At 41.5% G+C, this 21,773-nt stretch overlaps 1 protein-coding gene across 9 annotated transcripts in view; it reads right to left on the bottom strand.

Moving 5' to 3' along the window:
• Nucleotides 1-21,773, bottom strand: part of NALCN (sodium leak channel, non-selective) — a 193,958-nt gene that overhangs the window by 8,534 nt on the left and 163,651 nt on the right. For all 9 annotated transcript variants that reach the window (XR_014510429.1, XM_083437568.1, XM_083437570.1 and 6 more), the window contains 18 exons: nucleotides 20,738-20,794; nucleotides 20,364-20,484; nucleotides 20,141-20,272; nucleotides 16,641-16,808; nucleotides 15,560-15,664; nucleotides 13,854-13,960; nucleotides 11,681-11,801; nucleotides 11,487-11,585; nucleotides 9,992-10,085; nucleotides 9,563-9,669; nucleotides 8,490-8,564; nucleotides 7,954-8,073; nucleotides 7,166-7,234; nucleotides 5,545-5,693; nucleotides 5,006-5,099; nucleotides 3,381-3,513; nucleotides 2,063-2,178; nucleotides 939-1,096 (listed from right to left, as the gene is read on the bottom strand). Coding sequence is in view for 8 of the 9 variants with exons in the window: in XM_083437568.1 (XP_083293694.1) it covers nucleotides 939-1,096; nucleotides 2,063-2,178; nucleotides 3,381-3,513; nucleotides 5,006-5,099; nucleotides 5,545-5,693; nucleotides 7,166-7,234; nucleotides 7,954-8,073; nucleotides 8,490-8,564; nucleotides 9,563-9,669; nucleotides 9,992-10,085; nucleotides 11,487-11,585; nucleotides 11,681-11,801; nucleotides 13,854-13,960; nucleotides 15,560-15,664; nucleotides 16,641-16,808; nucleotides 20,141-20,272; nucleotides 20,364-20,484; nucleotides 20,738-20,794 (2,025 nt within the window). In the remaining variant the exon portion in view is untranslated. The remainder of the gene's footprint in view (nucleotides 1-938; nucleotides 1,097-2,062; nucleotides 2,179-3,380; nucleotides 3,514-5,005; nucleotides 5,100-5,544; nucleotides 5,694-7,165; nucleotides 7,235-7,953; nucleotides 8,074-8,489; nucleotides 8,565-9,562; nucleotides 9,670-9,991; nucleotides 10,086-11,486; nucleotides 11,586-11,680; nucleotides 11,802-13,853; nucleotides 13,961-15,559; nucleotides 15,665-16,640; nucleotides 16,809-20,140; nucleotides 20,273-20,363; nucleotides 20,485-20,737; nucleotides 20,795-21,773) is intronic.

Below are 21,773 nucleotides of genomic sequence, written 5' to 3'. Positions count from 1 at the left end.
TCTGCTGATAGAGTGTGCAAGAGCTCTAGAATGTGGGATGCTATTTCTAGAGCTCGTGTCGCTAATTGCTGATACTGCGTGTCTACGGGAGATCAATGGACGTCCGGAGACGACATGGAGGTCAAGATGGACTTTGTCTCCCTGGCAGTATCCCAACATAAACAACAACAACAATAATAATAATGAGGGTTTCTTTTTTTAAAAATGTTTTTTTATCAAAGAAAAATAATAGCAGGTGTATCATATACTTCCTTTGAAAATAAGGTGTTTATTTTGCTCTTAAAGGGTCATCCGATGACCTAGGGATACATGGATTTATGATACAGTGAAAAGTGGCGAAGACATTATACAGCCAACCCCATTACAGAGAAGTGCAATGAAAACAGGTTTCTGCACACAAATATGTTCAACTGTGCAAGCTGCCCAAATCCTGCACTGCAGATATGCATCAGCATTCTCTGCTCTGACAGTACAGATTGGCTTTTTTGCGACTTCCTAAACTGGTGTGAGCTCTTATCATGATGCAGAAGTTCCCTGGATTGGGGTATTTTTAACAGGGAAAGTTCTTTCTTCCATGGAAGTGGTCATTGTTATATGCTAAATTTGCCTTCCTTGATAAAAAAAACACTCTTGATCCAATCAAGTTCACACAGCCAAAAAAGACAGCTGAAAGCTGCTGTTATTATATGATGAATATAGTAGTTTGAATTGGACTTCTAGATACACATTAGAAAAATCAGCATTGAGTAAAATCTGATATGCTCCTCAGTTAATATTTTCTATAAACCCTATAAACATGATTGTATTCAGGCCTTGTTTTCAGCTGGAACTCAGTTTTGGCATCTCTCAGGTGGGCACCATTGCCATTATAAGAGAACACGGGAGGCAAAAATATTTGCAATTAAACTACAATTGATTTTGTGTGCCATCTAACATACCTCAGTACATCGTGGAATGTTACATCTCCCCCATTATGCAGCCTCTCCATTTCATAGCACATGTGCTTGAACAAAAGTTTGTCCTTGTCCAGATCCACCTCCAACCTTCCACGCAGCAACCTCAGCAAAAACTTGACTCGGAAGGTAGGAATCACTCCCTGAAAAGAAGGCAGAACTTCTCCATTATTGGTACTGGTCAAAACCTTCATGAGCTGTCACCAAAATAGCTAATGCTGCATGCATGGAGTGCTGCTTGTGCAACAGAACTTCCCTTTCCTCTCCCCATGTGTCCTTCAGATCTGTTTCCAGGGGGTTCTCCAACCCTCTGCAGCAGATTTTGAGGGTGCATAGGGAGATGTAGGGGAGAGGATAGAAGAAGAAAGTTATGCTGCGTAAGTGGATATCTGCTGTGCTATCGGGACACCAGTGTTGGATATGACCCATGAAGGAGTTCAGCCAAACTGTTCATTTTTGTAGATAGTGATGTATAGGTCAAGGGTGTAAGCCAGGGGTAGACAACCTTTGACCTCCCAGAAACTGCTCAATTCCAAGGCCCATTTGCCTCAACCAGCATGCCCTGTGGTCAGGAATAATGCAAATGTCGGCCATCAATATTTTGAAGGCCACAGGTATCCTGATTCTGAAGTAAATCTGTTAAGTTGTGGGTGAACATATCAGACAACACAGCGATTCTTCAGACAGCTCTTGTTTATTCACAGGCCAGAACTGAAGGGTTCAGCCAACCTGCTTATAGAGAGCTCAACTACAAAGCAACAGTAACAACTTTCTGTAACTATCCAATCACTGAACGTCACTTTCAATTCCTTATTTGCATATGCGGACCTGAGTGAAAACTATTTACAGCATTCCCCTGCTGGCCCAGGGTGAGAACTTCAGTACATAACAAAATCCATTCACAGTTCTGAAGCTCCACTGTGCTTGAGCACAAAGACTGAAAGGAACTGATGTTGGAAAGGACTCCTCTACTACCCCGTATAAAGTGAAATGGGAGCAGCTATTGCATTCCCTTTTGGAAAACTGCATTTACTTCTCCTTCCTAGCAATTAATTAACAGAGCAGCAACTAAATAAGACTCGTGGAATTATAGTGAATTATGTTATTACCTCTCTTTTGTCATCAACCATGTTCCATATAATTTGGAAATGTCTAAGATCATTGTAACTTAAGAGCTGGTCTTCCTCCGTAGAATAAAACAGCGAGAAATTTTCCACAATTATAGCTACGGAAAACAGAAACATCTTTAAAATGACATGGGCATTAAACAAGGATATAGTCTATTAAGGAATTCATTTGTATTCATGATGTTAGCAAAAATGTACAAAATGCTATATTTATATTAATAGGTTTGCCTTTATCTAGACAAGTCAATCTAACAGTATTAGTTAGAATCTAATATGCTTCAATCTTAAATATGGAAGTGTTCTATTGGCTTTCGTGAACACTGAACAAACTCAATAAAAGCAAACCGAAAAGCCTTCTGCAGTGTTATTTTACATATGCACATACAAGGTAGGAATAATTTGTCTTCCAATAGACATCTTTTTACGAGTCAGCGTTCTTACTAAAACATATTTGCTCCTATATTGCTAAACCAATAACTTTATACGAAAAGAAATGGCAGCTAGGTTTTTCAAATGTTAAACAAGACTTCATTGTTTTATTGAAAGATTTCAAAAATTGGGTATGCTGATCTTCTAAGTACCGTATTGGCCTGAATATAAGCCTCACTTTCCCCCCAAATCCCGACCGTGAAAAGTTAAAGTGCAGCTTATATTTGCGACTTTACGGTATGCAGCCAGGAACGTGGGGCAAACAGCTCCAGGAACGCGGCAAAGCAATGCCCGCCCCGTCCTCTCCCCCAAGGCCAGGAAGGGAGAGAGCAAGGAAGGGGAAAGGCCGCCAGCAATGCAGTGCCTTCCCCCCCCAGTATGCAGCCAGGAGCAGTGAGGAATGGAGTGGCTTATATTCGGGTATTTTTTCTTTTTTTCTCCCCCCCTTCCAATTTTAAAGGTGCGGCTTATATTCAGGTGCGGCTAATATTCAGGCAAATACGGTACTAATACTTAGAAAAGCATACTCCATATGCTGAAGTGAGGTCTTCCAGTGATGGCGCCTTCTTTATGGAATTTCATTTCCTAGAGAGGTCTACCAGGACAGTTGTTTAAAACAGATTCACATTCAGAAGGCTTCTGAAATTCCTGTCAGGTCTTTGTGGATTGTTTCAATGGTTTTGTTTGGCAGTCCAAAACTGATGCTACTTTTTAATTTTTCAGTTAGCTGATCGTTGCAGTCATGTTGCTAATTCAATTATTTTATTTATAGTTTTGTCCCCTCAGGGGCACTGAAGGGTAAATGATATATATATAGTACATATAATAAGTATGTTTGAAACATATACAGTAATGGCTATTTGTGACTTACCCACAAGCAAATTTAGCATTATGTATGCAATGATGACATAAAATGAACAGAAATACATAAGAGCACCAGCATAGTTTCCACAATCTGTCTTCCAGTATGTTCTGTTATCTGGAGTACAAAACGGAGGTTGAACCTTCAAAGGAAAATAATTAATTAATTCAAAGGGATATATGATTGCTTCTTCTTTTCTTTTCTTTTTCTTTTGCGACTAACCGACATATGCACAAGCATACACTTAAAACGTATGTATCACAATTAGGGAACAACGATGGCATTAACACGACAGCAAGAGCAGCAATAGTAACAACATTCTGAGGCGTATGTCAGGACAAGAGGGAGGGCCAAACTGGATGCAACAGCGGCATATCCGTGCGTTTTTGTTTTAAAAAAGATCTGCCCCTGTAATGTGGAAAGAGTGATGAAGGTCTCCGTTTTTAACAGCGAAAGGGGTGCCCTGATTGCAGGGTACATAACCCCCCTCCCCCATGTCCATTGCATGCCTCCCTATCAAACCTTAACCTATTTTTCTCACAGCCAAAGGTGAAGAAACTATTTCATTTGTCTGACCTAAACTTCCTGCCATATCTCAATCTTTTCTATCTATATATTCACAGCTTTACTAAATAAACTGCCTCTACCCATATAAACTGCCCCGGACGCTGCGTTCATCATCTGAGGCCTTCTTCGTGTGCCTCCTCCATATGAGGTTCGGAGGGTGACAACAAGAGAACGGGGCCTTTTCTGTGGTGGCTTCCCAACTGTGGAATGCTCTCCCTAGGGAAGTTTGCCCGGCGCCTTCATTATATATTTTAAGGCGGTGGGCTAGTACATTCCTCTTCAACCTGACCTTTGGCTGATTAATATTCTACAGCCTTTTAAATGTGTCTGTGGTAAAGGGAAGGGGTTTATTGTTTTGCTTTACTTATTTACTTGTTTTTGTCCTCTATTTTATTCTGTGAACTGCCCAGAGATCTTATGAAGAGCGGTATATGAATCTAATAAATAATAAAAATATCTATCATGCCCTCCTTTAGCAGTCCTTTTACCAAAATAATAAGGCCCAAACACTTCAGCCTTTCACTGTAGATGTTACCAGCACCATGGCAGAAAGAGAACCTGTGTTCCAAGCCCCAAGACCTTAATCTATATATGATTTGCAGCTGTAAGAGCTGGTGGTTTGAAATGAAAGCAGCACCAGTCCTGTGAATTAGCATTTATACATATCTGAGATGCAGGGGCAGATAAGACCGCAGAAAGAATTATATTAAATAATGTTTTGGCATTTATTGCAGCAGATCCAGTACTGGATTTAAAGGATAACAAATGTTTATCAGTTAGCAATATAGTCAACATATTCAGAAAGTCCCCCACTTGCTAGCAATTAATACAAAGATGGTGATATTTAGAAAGGCAAAATATATTCATACTTGTTGGCATTATCCACGGGTTTAAATGGTTATGCATTAATTCCTATAACATGTCAAATAAATTAATGAATATTTGTGTGAATGACAGCTTAAAAAAAGAAAAGAAAAAGCACAGCACTGTTAAGTTACAAAGCTAGGCTGTTAGATATGCGGTGGTTTCAGTATTTATGTCTTGTTTTATAATTGTGTTCAATTTACCATGCAGTCATGCATTATCTTGTTCCAGTCTTCCCCAGTGACTATTCTGAAGAGTACAGTAATGGCCTTACCAGCTGATGAAAAGTTGGCATGCCTGTTTTTAAACAAACAATAAATTTTGTTCAGTGTGTGACAAGTGAAATTCAGCATTAAAAAAACAGTAGATGTTGCGATCTTTTCCTTCTCTCCCTTACTTAGCTAGTCCTAAGCATTTTCCATGGTGACTATTAATTATAGTGAGAGGTTATATTGTGCCTGCTATATAGTAATCTACCTGATCTTCTCATTTCCAGAAGCCCAGCCTGCAAATTACTCCTCCTACAGGAAATAACATGGGTACTTATACACAGAATGGGAGTAGAATAGTACAGCTGTTTATGCATTTTGTGTGCCCAAAACTAGACTGCACAAGCATGGATTCTGAGACCTGACCCAGAATCAAATTTCTTGAGAATCTCAACGATTCAACGAACATTCATGCTCAAACACAGCAATGCCACGATATCATTTACTTTCTGGTGGAGTAAAAAATGTCGTACCTGTTGATGTTCTCTCCATATTTCACAGTGCCAAATAAAACTACTCCTGCGAAAGCATAGCAAAGTAACAGCAGGAACATCCCTACTATGATGAAAAAGCTCTTGTACATGCTGACAACCACTGTCAGAAGCAGCATCTTCAGGGTCACCTAAAAGATATAAGGAAAGCAATGGAAAATAACCTTTAATAATAGAAATGGGGCATAACAGTGACACAACTGAGTAGTATTAGAAACCTGTAGCCAATGAATTGGCTGGTTAGTTCCACTCATATGTGACATCCAGCCCCTGCCATTTACTGCTTCCTGGCCCTCCTTGTATCCCTAGGATTGCCTGGTCACAATACAATTAAAGGTAAAGGTAAAGGTACCCCTGCCCGTACGGGCCAGTCTTGACAGACTCTAGGGTTGTGCGCCCATCTCACTCAAGGAGGCCAAGGGCCAGCGCTGTCCGAAGACACTTCCGGGTCACGTGGTCAGCGTGACTTCGCTGCTCTGGCGAGCCAGAGCTGCACACGGAAACACCGTTTACCTTCCCGCTAGTAAGCGGTCCCTATTTATCTACTTGCCCCCAGGGGTGCTTTCGAACTGCTAGGGTGGCAGGCGCTGGGACCGAACAGCGGGAGCGCACCCCGCCGCGGGGATTCGAACCGCCGACCTTTCGATCGGCAAGCCCTAGGCACTGAGGCTTTAACCCACAGCGCCACCCGCGTCCCCCTACAATAATACAATTATATTTCTGCTTATATGCAGTGCTCAAAGCACAGCAGCACCGTTAGGGTCTAGAACTGACACACAGCAACCCTTTGCTCTCTGACCCATGGTGTTGAGCCCTCCTAAGGTACCTTCCTGCTTACCCTTCCTTTCCTCAGTCTCGACATCATTTGCTCCTCCTCCTCCTTGGCCCACTGACTACTCTGCATTCTTCCATCATGCTCTTTACTCTCGGCTCCCTGCCCCTAGGGGACGCAGGTGGCATAGTGGGTTAAACCACAGAGCCTAGGACTTGCCGATCAGAAAGTCGGTGGTTCAAATCCCTGTGACGGGGTGAGCTTCCATTGCTCGGTCTCAGCTCCTGCCAACCTAGCAGTTCAAAAGCACGTCAGAGTGCAAGTAGATAAATAGGTACCTCTCCAGCGGGAAAGTAAACAGCGTTTCCGTGTGCTGCTCTGGTTCGCCAGAAGCTGCTTAGTCATGCTGGCCACATGCCCGGAAGCTGTACGGCGGCTCCCTCAGCCAATAAAACGAGATGAGCGCCGCAACCCCAGAGTGGGTCACGACTGGACCTAATGGTCAGGGGTCCCTTTACCTTTTACCCTGCTCCTAGCTTCCGGGACCTCTTTCCAGCCATCAGCCCCCCGCAACAAACCTATTCCTGTCTCTAGGGCATATACTACCCAAACTGAACTACAAATTTCTGAACTGCGCTATTTGCCAGGACTGGGATTGGGCAGAGTGACGGAACCCAGGGCGAGGGCAGGAACAAGGGCAGTGAGCATGGGTGGTGTGTACATCTGTCATCTCTTCGTTTCCCCACCCTCAGTACCATACTGCTTTTGTTCATTGCAACAATATATAACATACTGAAAAGAATAAAGCAGCCAAACAAGCAAGCCACTCACATGTTTCCCACAGATCGAGAAGAACCTGAAGACAATTACGCATGCCCCCATCATGTATGTGTAGGCATTCTGGAATTCAAACACAGAAGTTGTTTCTTCTTAAATGGCAGCTTAAAATACTAAGGACTATTGGCAAAACCTATTGGTGTTTCGCAACTTTCTGACTAGTTGCAGGACCTTAGCCAGACCTAGCCGAGTAAATGCAGTGTTTACGAAAGCAATTGGCAAGTTGGCTGCAGGCAGGATGGACGAAGCAGGAACCAGGAACTTGTAGTTAGGTGTTTATTATATACAGTGGACTATTTACAGGAACAGAACAGAACACGGATCTTTGACTAGCTCTCTCATACACGACTCACAACTTCTAAACTCAAACTTGTACTAACACACATTCCAGTTAGTAGGCCATTAATCATTATTCCCGTGAGAGAGCTCGACCAATCATGGAGCTGTCTCCATGCCTCTGTATCACCAGGCAGACTTACTCCTTCACATTGCCTGGCTGTCGGCCAAACCCTAATTGGCTTTGTGTGTGTAGCTGCACATATGCAGATTCCCAACAAGGACTATTACTGTTTACATTTGATTGCATCTGATCTTTGGGTTGGGGGAAAGGGGGCATTGATCAGTTTGTATCCCCCCCTCTTTTGAATAAATAGTAAATAATAATAATAATGATAATAATAATAATACCGAAGCAGCTCATGAATTACATTTCAGGTATACAAACTATAATAGTCCTATGTTATCAGTTCTGACAAAAAAAAATGCAGTTTGCTGGAACTTACAGTTAGGGCAAAGTGGAGTATCACCCAAATGACTCCTAAAGATGTCACCAAGAGATCATAGCGATTTCTTCTGCTCTGCCAAAATCCAGCAGGTGACATAGCAATAATTTTCATGGTAACCTGTAAGAGAGGAATGTATATGTTATCACTTTTCTGTGAGGCATCGTTCATTATGCCACCACACCCCCAAAATTCTGCACTACAGGTAACTCACAACTTATGTGTAACGTGTGCATTTAGCTTTATATGTTTGGCAAAAATGTATTATTCCCTCCACCCCCCCACCCCCACCCCCCCGCCAAAGGAGGCAGAAAGGGGACAATCACACCCTTTTGGATTTTGGTTTCTATGCTATCCACAGAATGTAACCCCCCGCGTAAGCTGAGAATCACCTGTACCCAAACTGGGGGGTTATTGGCAAATCAGTATGAATCTGAACAGACTGAAAAGTAAAGCTGTTACATGACGTCCAAAAGCAAAACTGACAAAAGAGGCCATGTTGTAGATTGGAGAAATTGTGAAATATATCACCTTACCTCAAGAACAAAAATGAAGGTGAAGACGACGGACATTGCTGCTAAAGGACCAGTCACGGGGTCTTGATCATCCCACTTATATAAAAGAAGAAACAGGGCTTTATAAAATATTTCTAAATTATTAAAAGAACACTAGCGCCTGCTGGGTCAGGCCAAAGGCCCTTCTAGTCCAGCATCCCATTCTCACAACGGCCAACTGAATACCTATGGAAAATCTGCAAGCAGAAACTGAGCACAGCAGCACTCTCCCTTGCTGCAGTTTCCCACAAGAACAGTCGCCAGGGTTAGTAGACTTATCCTCCCTGAATCTGTCAAATTCTCTTTTAAAGCCATCCAAGCTGGTCATCACTGCCTCAGGTGGGAGGAAATCCCACAGTCTAACTATGCACTGTGTGAAGAACCAATTTATTTTGTTTGACCCGGACATTCCAATGTTCAGCTTCACTGGATATTCCCCAAGTTCTTGTGTTATGTGAGAAGGAGAAAAACTTTACCCACTTTCTCATCCCATTAATAATTTTATATACTTCTATCACGTTATGGTGCTGGAGGAGACTCTTGAGAGTCCCATGGACTGCAAGAAGATCACACCTATCCATTCTGAAGGAAATCAGCCCTGAGTGCTCACTGGAAGGACAGATTGTGAAGCGGAGGCTCCAATACTTTGGCCATCTCATGAGAAGAGAAGACTCCCTGGAAAAGACCCTGATGCTGGGAAAGATGGAGGGCACAAGGAGAAGGGGACGACAGAGGACGAGATGGTTGGACAGTGTTCTTGAAGCTACCAGCATGAGTTTGACCAAACTGCAGGAGGCAGTGGAAGACAGGAGTGCCTGGCATGCTCTGGTCCATGGGGTCACGAAGAGTCGGACACCACTAAACGACTAAACAACAACATCACATTGCCTCTAGCCTTTTCTCTAACTCAGCAGCTCCAAATATTGTATGCTTTCCTCATAGGGGAGTTGCTTTATCTTCTTGATCATTTTGCTTTGCCATTTTCTGAACCTTTCCCAACTCTACAGTATATAATCTACTGCTTTGCAAGATGTCATAAGGAACAGAACAAATACCTTAACAGATAACAACACAGACTGGGCCAAGACAAGCACAGCAATGGTCCTCTTGAAAAATGGATGTTGAGTTATATCATACATCTTGGCTCGAAATCCATCATTATCTGGGAAAAACAATTAAAAGCACACAGTTTAATAAAGTATATAATTCTTTTGTGTCATTCTCTAATTTCCTGAACTTTGTCTAGTTTGCATGTGCACAATAATAAATCTCTTAGACTTTTAAATTTTGAACACTTATTGAATTCAAATTCTGAACATCTGAAGCACATTTTGGGCTGAAGTTAATGCCCTTTCGCAAAATTTATAGGCACAGAACATTTTCACTTTACTTCACACAAACTCATAAGGGCCTCATGATTACAATTATAATGTGAAACCTACATTCTTGCGGAATTACGAATCCAAGTGAAATGGCTTTGATACCTGGGCGAGGTGGGAGATGAAGTGGCTGTGCTATCTTCAGTCTGCTCTTGAGATCCTCCCATCGCCTCTGATCAACTGTCAGCAAAGCTGTCCCCTAAATGAACAAGAATAACAAAATAACTTCACATATTTGTTTATCAAAAAGCTGGGGTGTGTGTGTGTGTAACTGTACACCAATTTTACTATCCTATTTTTGGCCACCGAGAAATGGTTTGAACAAAAGCTTCTCATATTGCTTCCAAAAGATACACCTCCCCTGGTACATATTTAAAAGATAATGGGGCCATAGTCCTGGCCCCACTCCTGAGCTTGGGTGGATCCCTGGCCCCACTTCTCAACATCTAGGCATAGAATATGGATGCTGAAGTTAAGGAAGCCTACATGAGAACTGGATACCCCATCGTACATTAGGACTTCTTAGGGAAGGGAATTCCAAAGCTTGGATGAATTAGATGAACATTTCCCCTGAAAATCCACTTGCCTATCCACAGAAGCAGGTCCTCAGTTAATAACTGGGGGAAGGTTCACACAGGAGAAGATGGTCCAGAAGATAGCAAAGCCTCAACCAGGCAGAGGGCCTTCTCAGTAGTGGTGCCCACCCTGTGGAATACCCTCCCATAAGATGTCAAGGAAATAAACAACTACCTGACTTTTAGAAGACATCTGAAGGCAGCCCTGTTTAGGGAAGTTTTTAATGTTTGATGTTTTATCGTATTTTTAATATTCTGTTGGGGGCCACCCAGAGTGGCTGGGGACACCTAGCCAGATGGGCGGGGTATAAATAAATGATGATGATGATGATGATATCTATGACTTTATAGGATAACACCAGCATTCTCAATTGGGCACGGAAGTGAACAGGGAGCTAAAGCAATAGATATATACACTGTGCCACTTTTTGTTCCACCTGAAACTTGAGGATTCTACAGAAGTGTACCCAAGAATAGTCCATTATAGTAGTCTCACCCTGGAAGTTACTAACTTCCAGGGCATATCAGTCTATTTCTATTGCATGTCAATTTCCCAAGTGTTCCCATTTCATTTTGCCTTGCTTTGTGATTTTTTTTATTTATTAAAAACACTATTTACATGTGTTTTTAAACAAATATGTATTTAAATGTGTAATTCATTTCAATGCATTTCTAAACATCTTTTATCCCAAAATATATACTGCATTTCTTTTGAGACAAGAACTGTACCGTAACATTCTGAGAAGTGTGAAAAACGATAATCCACTGTGTACCCAGGAGGTACAAATTAGGTCAGTTCTCTTTAAAACACGGACTGAACGAAATTCTCCTCCACCTTTAGCAAGTGAATATGATGACTGTGGCCAGTTAAATCACCCCAGGAATGGGTGCAGTTGGCAGATGAGCCCAGGTTGGTATCGTTTTATACCTGCAATGTTATCTGAGAACTTCATGGCAGAACATGGGAGGTGCAAAGACAATATAAAAACATTATTTCACGAGAAATAGAAAGCCTGCATTATTACCTTATTTTCATTGAAATTAGCAATGACGACTCCGACGAAAAGTGTTAGCCCAATCATACAGCCAAGGAATACAAAGACATGGATGTAGATGCCATGGATCTGTAAAGTAATTTTTTTTAAAAAAATGTTACTCATCTGTAGAAATTAAAGGAGGAATTAAAAGGTCTGACAAGTGCTGAGGTATATATACTCACGGGCCCCACACGATGAATGATAACATCTCTGACTTCAACCCATCCCTTTAAGGAAAGGACTTCAAATAATGCCAACATTGCATTCCCAACGTTGTCAAAGTTAAAGTTCCGAGGGTTGGCCCTGTTAAAATATCACAGGGAAGGATAGCAAAAATACATGCAGTCAAGCTCCCTAACTGTACTGAAAGAACTGACAAATCTCTTAGTAACACTAGTGAGTAGTTTACAGCCAAACACACACACACACACACACAGTCATGGAGACAATCATATACATTCCTGGGATATATATTTACATTTCTGATTCACTTATTTCCATGGATTAAGTAGCTAACAGGGACGCGGGTGGCGCTGTGGGTTAAACCACAGAGCCTAGGACTTGCCAATCAGAAGGTCAGCAGTTTGAGTCCCTGCGATGGGGTGAGCTCCCGTTGCTCGGTCCCTGCTCCTGCCAACCTAGCAGTTGGAAAGCATGTCAAAGTGCAAGTAGATAGATAGGTACTCCGGCGGGAAGGTAAACAGTGTTTCCGTGCGCTGCTCTGGTTTGCCAGAAGCGGCTTAGTCCTGCTGGCCGCATGACCCAGAAGCTCCCTCGGCCAATAAAGCAAGATGAGCCGCCGCAACCCCAGAGTCGGTCACAACTGGATCTAATGGTCAGGGGTCCCTTTACCTTAAGTAGCTAACAATCAAGGGGACAGTCAGGGATAAGAGTTCCATTTGACCTCTGAACATCTGGAAAAATAGACTAACAGTGCAATTTATGTACATCTGCTCCGAAGCAGACATGGTCAGCGTGTATAGGATCCCAGAAGATTTAAGGATGTGGATCTCCAGTGTCATATTTTAACCTCACAGCACACTACTACTAAGTGCATCAATATGTGGTCCATGGCACTGGAATATAACTGGAGGACACCAATGTATCAATGCAATAATATTATTTTTTAATTGTTGGATGCAATTTAAGTCTATTGATTACAATGCATCCACTTTGAGTATGACTTAGTTGACTATCAGCCTCTGCACTCAAGTCTTCTGTCTGTGCACTTTTCCGTATGGTAAATACATTTTCTTACACTGGCAAAATTGGTTCCTCACATTATTGGTGCTGTTGCTTAAAGTCTTTAAATTGCTTACACTTAGAGACTTGGATTCTGAAAGTATATGAATCTGCAAATACCACAGCATCACCAGCTGCTCCCATCACAGGGCACCGTTTCAATAGAATAGCACAGCACTTTCCCCTATCCACATACAGCTTCCCATGTTAAAATATTTGCAAAAATGAAACCTGCTTTAGAGACCCTGATTTCTAATATTAATGGAACAGAATGAAATAAAATTTCCACATACTAGTACTGGATGCTTCCTTGCAAGCCCCCTCACCAGGATAAATTTCACAATAGCATTTTGGAAAAGAATAGCAAAATGGCTACTTATGCTTACATTTGTAAAATAAGGAACAATTTTAAAGATGCCCACACTATATGTGGAAATGGCCATTACTTTCCAAGCCCCTTCAGACACAGACTCTACTATTAAGAAGAATCTCCCCTCTTATATCTTATGCCTTCAATTCATTGTGTGGGAATGGGGTCAACAGCGGGACAGAAATTCAAGCAGAAGGATCCAAGTATTATATAATCATCTATAAATTACTCTCTCCTTTCAAAACCAAAGGATCGGGTAACTTAACTTCCCTTGGCACATCTAACTCTTCTGACATTTAGGGATTTTGTCATAATATGGTTCTAAATCTATGTGGCTGCAGCTTAAAATCCTACTCCCTCAATGACAAGGCAGAACTAATATATCCGGCATCTCTATTGCCGTTTTTATAGCCCTTGAAAATTGCATTGTCTGCTTCAAATCTTTTTATATGTACCTAGGCTACATATACTCAGTTCCATCATTTTCTAAGCGTAGATAAACTGCTTAAAAACTTTGCTGCTTTTAAACAACCAGTACCATTATTTCCATTGTTTTTGCCATAATATTACTAAAATTATGTCCACATGCTCTCCTGGTTGTGTGATTTACCACTAAAATAAAAGTGTAGGAAGGAGTACAAGTTAACTATCATGGAGCTAAGTCTTACAGTGTCCACTGCATATCTTAGATTACTAACTGAATCTTCAGAATAAATGCACAGGCATTATAATATACCACTTACCAGACTCGAGGCACCCAAAATCCAGGCTTCTTTTCGCCGGGTCTTAATTTCAGATTTAGATTTTTGGAAACACTCACATTTATTCGGAATATGCCATGGCAATCTTCCTATAATAAACATAAAATAATGCTCATAAAAAGCTGCAAACAAACATAAAAATATCCCGTATGACAAACACCAGGAAATTATGTCATAAATTGAGCATAAGTATTGCTTTTGATTTAACTCAAGGAGTCAAATCTCTCATTAACCAGCATCCCACGCTAGGCCAGCAAAGATGATACATTCATAGAAAGGGTATTGCTTATGATGAGAGAGAAAGAGAGAGAAACCTGTATATTTAGCAGAGTTGTACTTCCTTGACTGAACACGCATGCACTTTGTTGGCAACATCTGTTCAACAATAGCAATTACTTTCTTGGTGAGGTAGAGGGAAGGAATCCATACTCCTGCTTTCCCTCTCCACTCACTAACAGCTAATGTCAGGGAACTGCCATTGGAGCTGGAGGCGGAGAGAAGGCTCCAGAGGGATGCCGGAGAGGGTCCCAGTAGGGAGAGAGGCAGCCCATCCGCTGGGGAAGGAAATCAGCGTAACACCAGTGGAGAAGGGTGGCAGATGGGGGAATCAGAGAGGTGGCTCCAGGACTCCTCGCCGGAGACCAGCGGAGAGAGTACGGGTAGTCCGCTGCCCACACCCTCCCTGCGCAGAAGACTTCCGCGCAGGGAGAGTAGGAGAAGACTGGGCGTCAAACAGCTTTTATGCTGGAAGAGGTTCAAGAAACGCCCACTGATGGATTCTGCCAGCGACTGAGGCAGCCACGAAACTTGAGGCTGTCCAGACAGAAAGGGTTCAACCAGGTAACCTAGCCAGGAGTGGCGGCAACTTATGCACGAGCAACCCCTAGAACCATTACAGCTAAGCATGGGGCTATCTCATGTTTGATTCAGTATGCATTTTAAGCTGACTCTATCAAATTGAAACAATTATGAGAACCTTCAAAATTGCATTATTTTTTTTTGATGCAGTTCTCCAACCAGTGTTTTAAAAAATGCATATATTAGGGGGAAATGTGCGTTAAAATGAATATATTTGTGAAGAATGCATTATATCAGGAAATATACTTGCAAAAAGGCGTATATTTTTCAAAATCACATACAAAAATGTTTTGTTGGAAGAAACTTGCACCTGAAAAAGTATGTGCGTATGTGTGTGAGAGACACACACACACAAACTGCTGCAGAAATGTGTACAACTGAATTCAAGATTGGAAAAATGAGAGAATGAGAGAACCATTCCTGCTAACAGCCTTCTTGGCAAAGCTGAGTGTGTCTTCTGCTCACCAACCACAAATGTACACATTGCATGCACTGCTGCTGTGTGTGAGGATTTCTAAATTGGGACCACAGAGCTGTTTCACAGTGACAATGCAGGTCTGCCATCTCTCACACATAATGTCTTATGTTGATCTCATGTGATGTATAGTCATGTTATTGGCAAAACTTGTGAACCATCAATTTCTGACACAATATGAAGCAGCTTCATATATACTTTTCTTTTTTTGGTACATTTTTGGTTATCCTTAAATGTCTCATAAACTTTCCCCACCCTACCCTAGAACGGAACCGCAGAAGTTAGTGGGATTTTGCCCATGTGGAAAGGTAGGAGATGCTCTGTACATGCTGAAGCAAGCAAAACTTGTTCTTACCCTTGCAATAATATGTGGATCATTGCACTTAGCCAGCTTCCCAGCAAAAAGCTGAACTCCAAAGCTTGCAAAAACAAGCATCAATGTCAGCAAAAGAATGGAAACCTGTAGGAATAAATGAAAAGCAGTCCAACTTTGTTGAAAACGGTCTTATATTCAATGTTCAAATTCTCTGTGGGTATCTTTTCTAAAGCCACCAGCCCTGACAACAGACTGGCACCAGTTGACCCCTGGTCTGCGTCTCCTCTTTAAGTCACATAAGGATAGTTTAGAGCAGGGGTAGGCAACCTAAGGCCCGGGGGCCGTATGCGGCCCAATCACCTTCTCAATCCGGCCCGCGGACGGTCCAGGAATCAGCGTGTTTTTACACGAGTAGAATGTGTCCTTTTATTTAAAATGCACCTCTGGGTTATTTGTGGGGCATAGGAATTCGTTCATCCCCCCCCCAATATAGTCCGGCCCACCACATGGTCTGAGGGACGGTGGACTGGCCCACGGCTGGAAAAGGTTGCTGACCCCTGGTTTAGGGAGCTATTGCTCTGCAGTATGGCATGGGGTTCCTGCAAGATCAATGTGCTGCGATCTTTTCCCATGTAGCTGTCATTGCTATTTCTTCCATAATAATATCCATGATGCAGGAAGGGAGGTTCTTGCCTTCAATGTCTTTGGGAAACTCACAACCAGGACATTCTTTTAAGTACACTTAAGTCGTCACAGCATGACAGAATACAAAGGTTTTTTTGAAAGTGTTATGTACACTGCTTAGAAATGCCAGAGATAAAGCAGTATATAAATAGCTTAAATAAAATAAATAGGCAATTTTGATGTGTTTTCCCCAGCCTTTAACCGGAACTTTGGAAGGGCCCAATTACAGTATTTTTTATTCCCCCTATTCTACGGAAGAGCTTATAACTAAATAGGTTTGGAGAGAGTTACCCAGTCTAAGAACAGATGGGATTTTAAACTGTTCTTATTAGGATGTAGTGAAATGCATTGACTGTAAATATATTAAACAGATACTGGAGATACATTTGACTTTTAATTTTTTTATTGGAAGATTAACAAAATAAACAGTACTCACTAGAAAGATTTCCTTGAAGCCGCTGAATAGTTCTCGGACAACCTTTCTCATCTGAGGCACCAACTTAAATATCCGAAGTGGCCGGAGACACCGTAGCACCATTAAGAGCTGAGCTCCTGACTTTGCAGGGACGTTTTGCGGCATCCAGCAGAGAAATATCAAGCTTACCTTTTGAAAGGTGGAAGAGGACATAGCCCAGGAGTTTGAAAAAAAACATTTCACGTACTCATTTGCTAGCTTGGGCAGCTGAGGTTGAAAGTTAGTCTTAAAACCTTTTAAATAAAGTAAAATATCTCAAACAGAACACCAGAATAAAATGTGATCCTAAGTATGCCATGAGTATGCCAAGTCTATAGTCCTACTGCGCTGGGGGCTGCCAAACCTGTGTTTGCACCAGCATAACACAGCTGCAGTCTGGTAGGCAAAGCTGGAATCCTAAGATTACCACTACAAACCATAGTCGGCATAGTAATAATGACAGCAAGTCCCACAAACGGAATGTCTTCTCCATAAGATCTAACATAGCATCAATTTTAATGTAATTTCAGCACCAAGGAAATATCTCAGCATTTGCTAGGACATGTCAGCATTTAAGTAAGTTGCATGATTATGGTCTGTCTGTTCTACATTTCATGATTCTGTTTTATTCGTTTCTTTTTTTCAGGTTTTTTTTGGTTATAGTTTATTTCTGTTATTTTATTGTAAGCCACCCATGGAATTTTTACTGAAGGGCAACATAGAAAACTTCTGTTTTTTTAAAAAAATCCCTGAATAATCACAATGATGCTCACCAACAACACCCTCACATTAGGTACCAGTTAACAAAGGGATGAGGGTGGTGCTGTGGTCTAAACTACTGAGCCTCTTGGGCTTGCCAATCGGAAGGTTGGCAGTTCAAATCCCTGCGATGGGGTGAGCTTCCGTTGCTCTGTCCCAGCTCCTGCCAACCTAGCAGTTCGAAAGCACGCCTGTTCAAGTAGATAAATAGGTACCACTGTGGCGGAAAGGCAAACGGCATTTCCATGTACTCTGGCACTTGTCATGGTGTTCTGTTGCACCAGAAGCAGTTTAGTCATGCTGGCTACATGATCTGGAAAGCTGCCTGTGGACGAATGCCAGCTCCTTCGGCTTGAAAGGCAAGATGAGCGCCTCACCCTATAGTCACCTTTGACTGGACTTAACCATCCAGGGGTCCGTTACCTTGCCTTTACCTACCAACTAACACAAGGCCATGATACAAATGCCATGATGTTACACCAGCATGTGTTCAACACACCAGCATAACAGTGTGCCGGGATGGCAAAAGGCGATTGAGCGGTAATCCTATTGCTCAAGTAAAGGTGCAAGAAAGTCTAAATGCCTATTTGTGTCCATTTCCTGACTGGTTAGCCATTTTGACTGCCAGCTTGGGCCTCAACCATACCCCAAGGAATGGCCAAAGCCTGCAAACAGAAAAGGGAAGGGGCATTATTCCTCTCTTCTGCTGTAATTATTATCTGGATTTGTTGACCTAGCTTTTGTGAAAAACCTTTCTTGTGAGTAATAACATTTCATCAACACTTTCCATATTAAAATGATATTTTGAGGGGTTGGAAGACAGGTAAAGGTAAAGGGACCCCTGACTATTAGGTCCAGTAACGGACGACTCTGGGGCTGCGGCACTCATCTCGTAGGGAGTTTCAAAATGACTTTAATCTCGTTTTCTTGCAAGTGTGACCCATTGATGTCAACAGAATTTAGTTCCAAGATGTTAAAGAATTGGATATGTGTGTAGTTTTTTATTATTATTATTTCATTTGGGATACATGGCTGTTACTTTCTGCGCTCCCAAATAATGGTGCAATGCGGAACAACACACACTGAACTGAACTTTTCTAAATGTTAGAATTATTTAGAAATGGAGATTGAATGCATTTTTTCTTCTTCTTCTTCAAATAAAGTAGAAGAGGCGGAGAAGGATTTCTGAGAAAAGATCTCATTTTCTGACTGCAGACACGCAAGGCTTGAATACAAATTGATTGTGACAAATTATATTCATTATATCCGTGACACAGTCTAATATCTACAAGATTTAATCAAGCTCACAATGTTTTCACTTAGAAGTCTTGTTCAGATATAGTGCTATGATTTTTTTAAAAAAACAGTCTTTTTTGATAATATGAACATTAAGTATTTATCTAATGCCATCTATACATAGTTCAATATTAAATATTTCTTTTATAAAAGAAATTACCATACTTTTCTGTCTATAAGACACCCCCCTGTATAAGACGCCCCCTATTTTGGGGGACTGAAATTTCAGAAAAGGGGGGAAGATGGCAAAAAGTTGTTGAGCTTTTTTGGGGGAGGATTGCCCAGAGTTGTTGAAGTCTTTTTTAGGTGGAAATCGCTCACCCCCACGCATTGCAGTAGCCGCCTCCCATCTGTCCCCTCGCCCGCAGAAGCTGCCAATTGCCCGCCCAATTGACACAGCGTCAGCCAATCAATACCACCCGTTGACACAACAACCAATAATACGCACAATAGCCACTGACAGCCGTGGCAGCAACCAATCAAACGTCCTTCCTGGGCACTACCCATATATGAGACGACCCCCACTTTTTAGCACAAATTTTAAGCAAAATGACCTAGTCTTATACACGGAAAAGTACGGTACTAAGTGACAAGGACTGTGTTGCCATGAGGTAAGATAGATACGTATTCTAAAAGCTATTCTCAAAAGAACATCTTCCCTCATATCATGTACTCATGTGCTGGGATCTGCTTTGTAGGCTCTTCTTCTTAATGCCCCTGCCAGCTGGGGACATGGAGCAATGGATCCAAACTACAAGAAAGAAGATTCCACCTAAACATTAGGAAGAACTTCCTGACAGTAAGAGCTGTTCGACAGTGGAATTTGCTGCCAAGGAGTGTGGTGGAGTCTCCTTCTTTGGAGGTCTTTAAGCAGAGGCTTGACAACCATATGTCAGGAGTGCTCTGATGGTGTTTCCTGCTTGGCAGGGGGTTGGACTCGATGGCCCTTGTGGTCTCTTCCAACTCTACGATTCTATGATTCTATGAAATATGAATGGCAACAAGGGAGATGAATTTCTCTGAGGCGGCGTCCTATTTATGGAACTCAGTCCTCTGGGTGGCTTGTCTGGCACCTAAATTATCCTTTCAGGCCAAGTGCATAAAGCTGAATGCACACAAGTTAAATGTGCGTAAGTTGTGAGTCTATCATACTAACAGTGCAACTGAATCATACATTTGCTTATGCATTTCTTAAACATTTCCAGGTAAATAGGTATTTATGTACCTATGTACAACTGAAAGTACTTTGGAGTTTAGATGTAAATTGCAGGCAAACAATATATACAAATTGTTTTTAATTTCTAGTGTGGATTCTCATTCTTATTAGATGAAATTATTTCCCCATAGTTTGCTTGATTTTTTTAAATCGAGACTAGCACAGAATATTAGGCATGCTGGTGAAAAATGCCCGAAGAGCAAATACTTACAAGGTATATAAATATATCCATGACACCCCCAAAGTCTCTTATGACTGCCGTTGGAGTAAAAAACAAGCCATCAGCCATAATCTTCAAATTAAGTTCAATGCTCATGAATATTACAAAAACATATTCGGCGATCTGAGAAGCAAAGGGAAAACCAAATATTAATTACCCCTGAACTTGAAAGCAATGGGTTCTTTTGTACAACAAATTACTTCCATATAATTACCTGAAGTGTTGGTGCATGCATCACTCTTCGAAAGGGAGATTCGAACATCATTGAAATGCAAGAGCATATAGTGACAATGATCATTACCCAGTCCAGATACGTAACCAATCCCAGCAAATCACTGCAGAATAAAATGAAACATTCAGAAGGAGTTTCCAATATTAATGGCAAATATCTATTCAACATATGGCATAGAGGAGAAAGGTAAATGAAGAACATCTACTACAATTTTAACATTTTACATAATCATTACAGTGACATATTAACAAACAGATATTTTCCAGAAAAAAATTAAGTTTAGAAATCATGCACACAGATATAGCAAATGTAACTGGACAAGTAGTAACATTTGTTTTTGTTTTTGCTATGCTTACTAAAGTTGATGATATTTGGTATTTTTCACTGCTCCAGTAACAGGGTCTGTTTTAGAGCTGTAACAGAGGAAAGATGTCTTCAGAATTTGCAGTTCAAGCTCTAAGAAGCCATGTAATTATGACACACATACGTCAGAAATTCCTGGAATTGTGTTTGAATTTAAAGCTTACTTAAGGTCATTTTGAATCAAGTTAGTACTTAAGTTATTTCATCTATGGCATGCCAGGACTAAGAAAAAGTTCTTAGAAGTTCCTGATTCAATTACAGAAAGCTAACAGAAATCAGTATTAGTTTAGATCTTGGTTTAGTTTTGAGACAAGATGACAAAGGGATTGATGGATGTGATAGAAGCTTAAAAAATTAAGAATGAAGGGATTTCCCCCTCCCCCGTAACATGGTCATCACGCAATGAAGCTGATTGATAGTAGGTCCTTGTCTGATAAAAAGGATTACCTCTTTAAAAATGGCTGCATTCACACATATTAGCCACAGCTTATTGTGCACGTTCTAGTCAAACCTGTTTTGTTTCTCCCTGTTAGAGCTGAAGAGAAATAAACCATGATCTCTGGCTTAGCATTTCACCCAAGCTAGGAATAGGCGCTTCAAGTCAAACAAACTGCACAATAAGCCAAACATGGTTTGTTTCCTTCACGTGCTAACAAGGTAGCACAAAGTACCCCAGGCAGAGAGATAACTATGGTTTACTGTGACATGCAAACGGAACCAATATGGAACACATATGGAACTGTTTTATCGCAGCCATGGCAATAGCCACTTTCTTAGCTGCATTTAAAAAATCATTAGACTCATTCATGGAGGGTAGGCCTATTGAAGGCTATTGGCTGTAATATCTAAATGGAACCTATATGCTCAGAAGCAACATGCCTCTGAATATCAGATGCTAGATTGCTGCAAATGAAGTAATTGCTGGGAACTTTAAGAAGTCTATGGGACGCGGGTGGCGCTGTGGGTAAAAGCCTCAGCACCTAGGACTTGCCAATCGAAAGGTCGGCGGTTCGAATCCCCGCGGCGGGG

This window comes from Podarcis tiliguerta (genome assembly GCF_965153285.1).
Source record: "Podarcis tiliguerta genome assembly, chromosome: 4".
NCBI lineage: Eukaryota > Metazoa > Chordata > Lepidosauria > Squamata > Lacertidae > Podarcis > Podarcis tiliguerta.
This window is presented reverse-complemented; position numbering and strand designations above follow the sequence as displayed.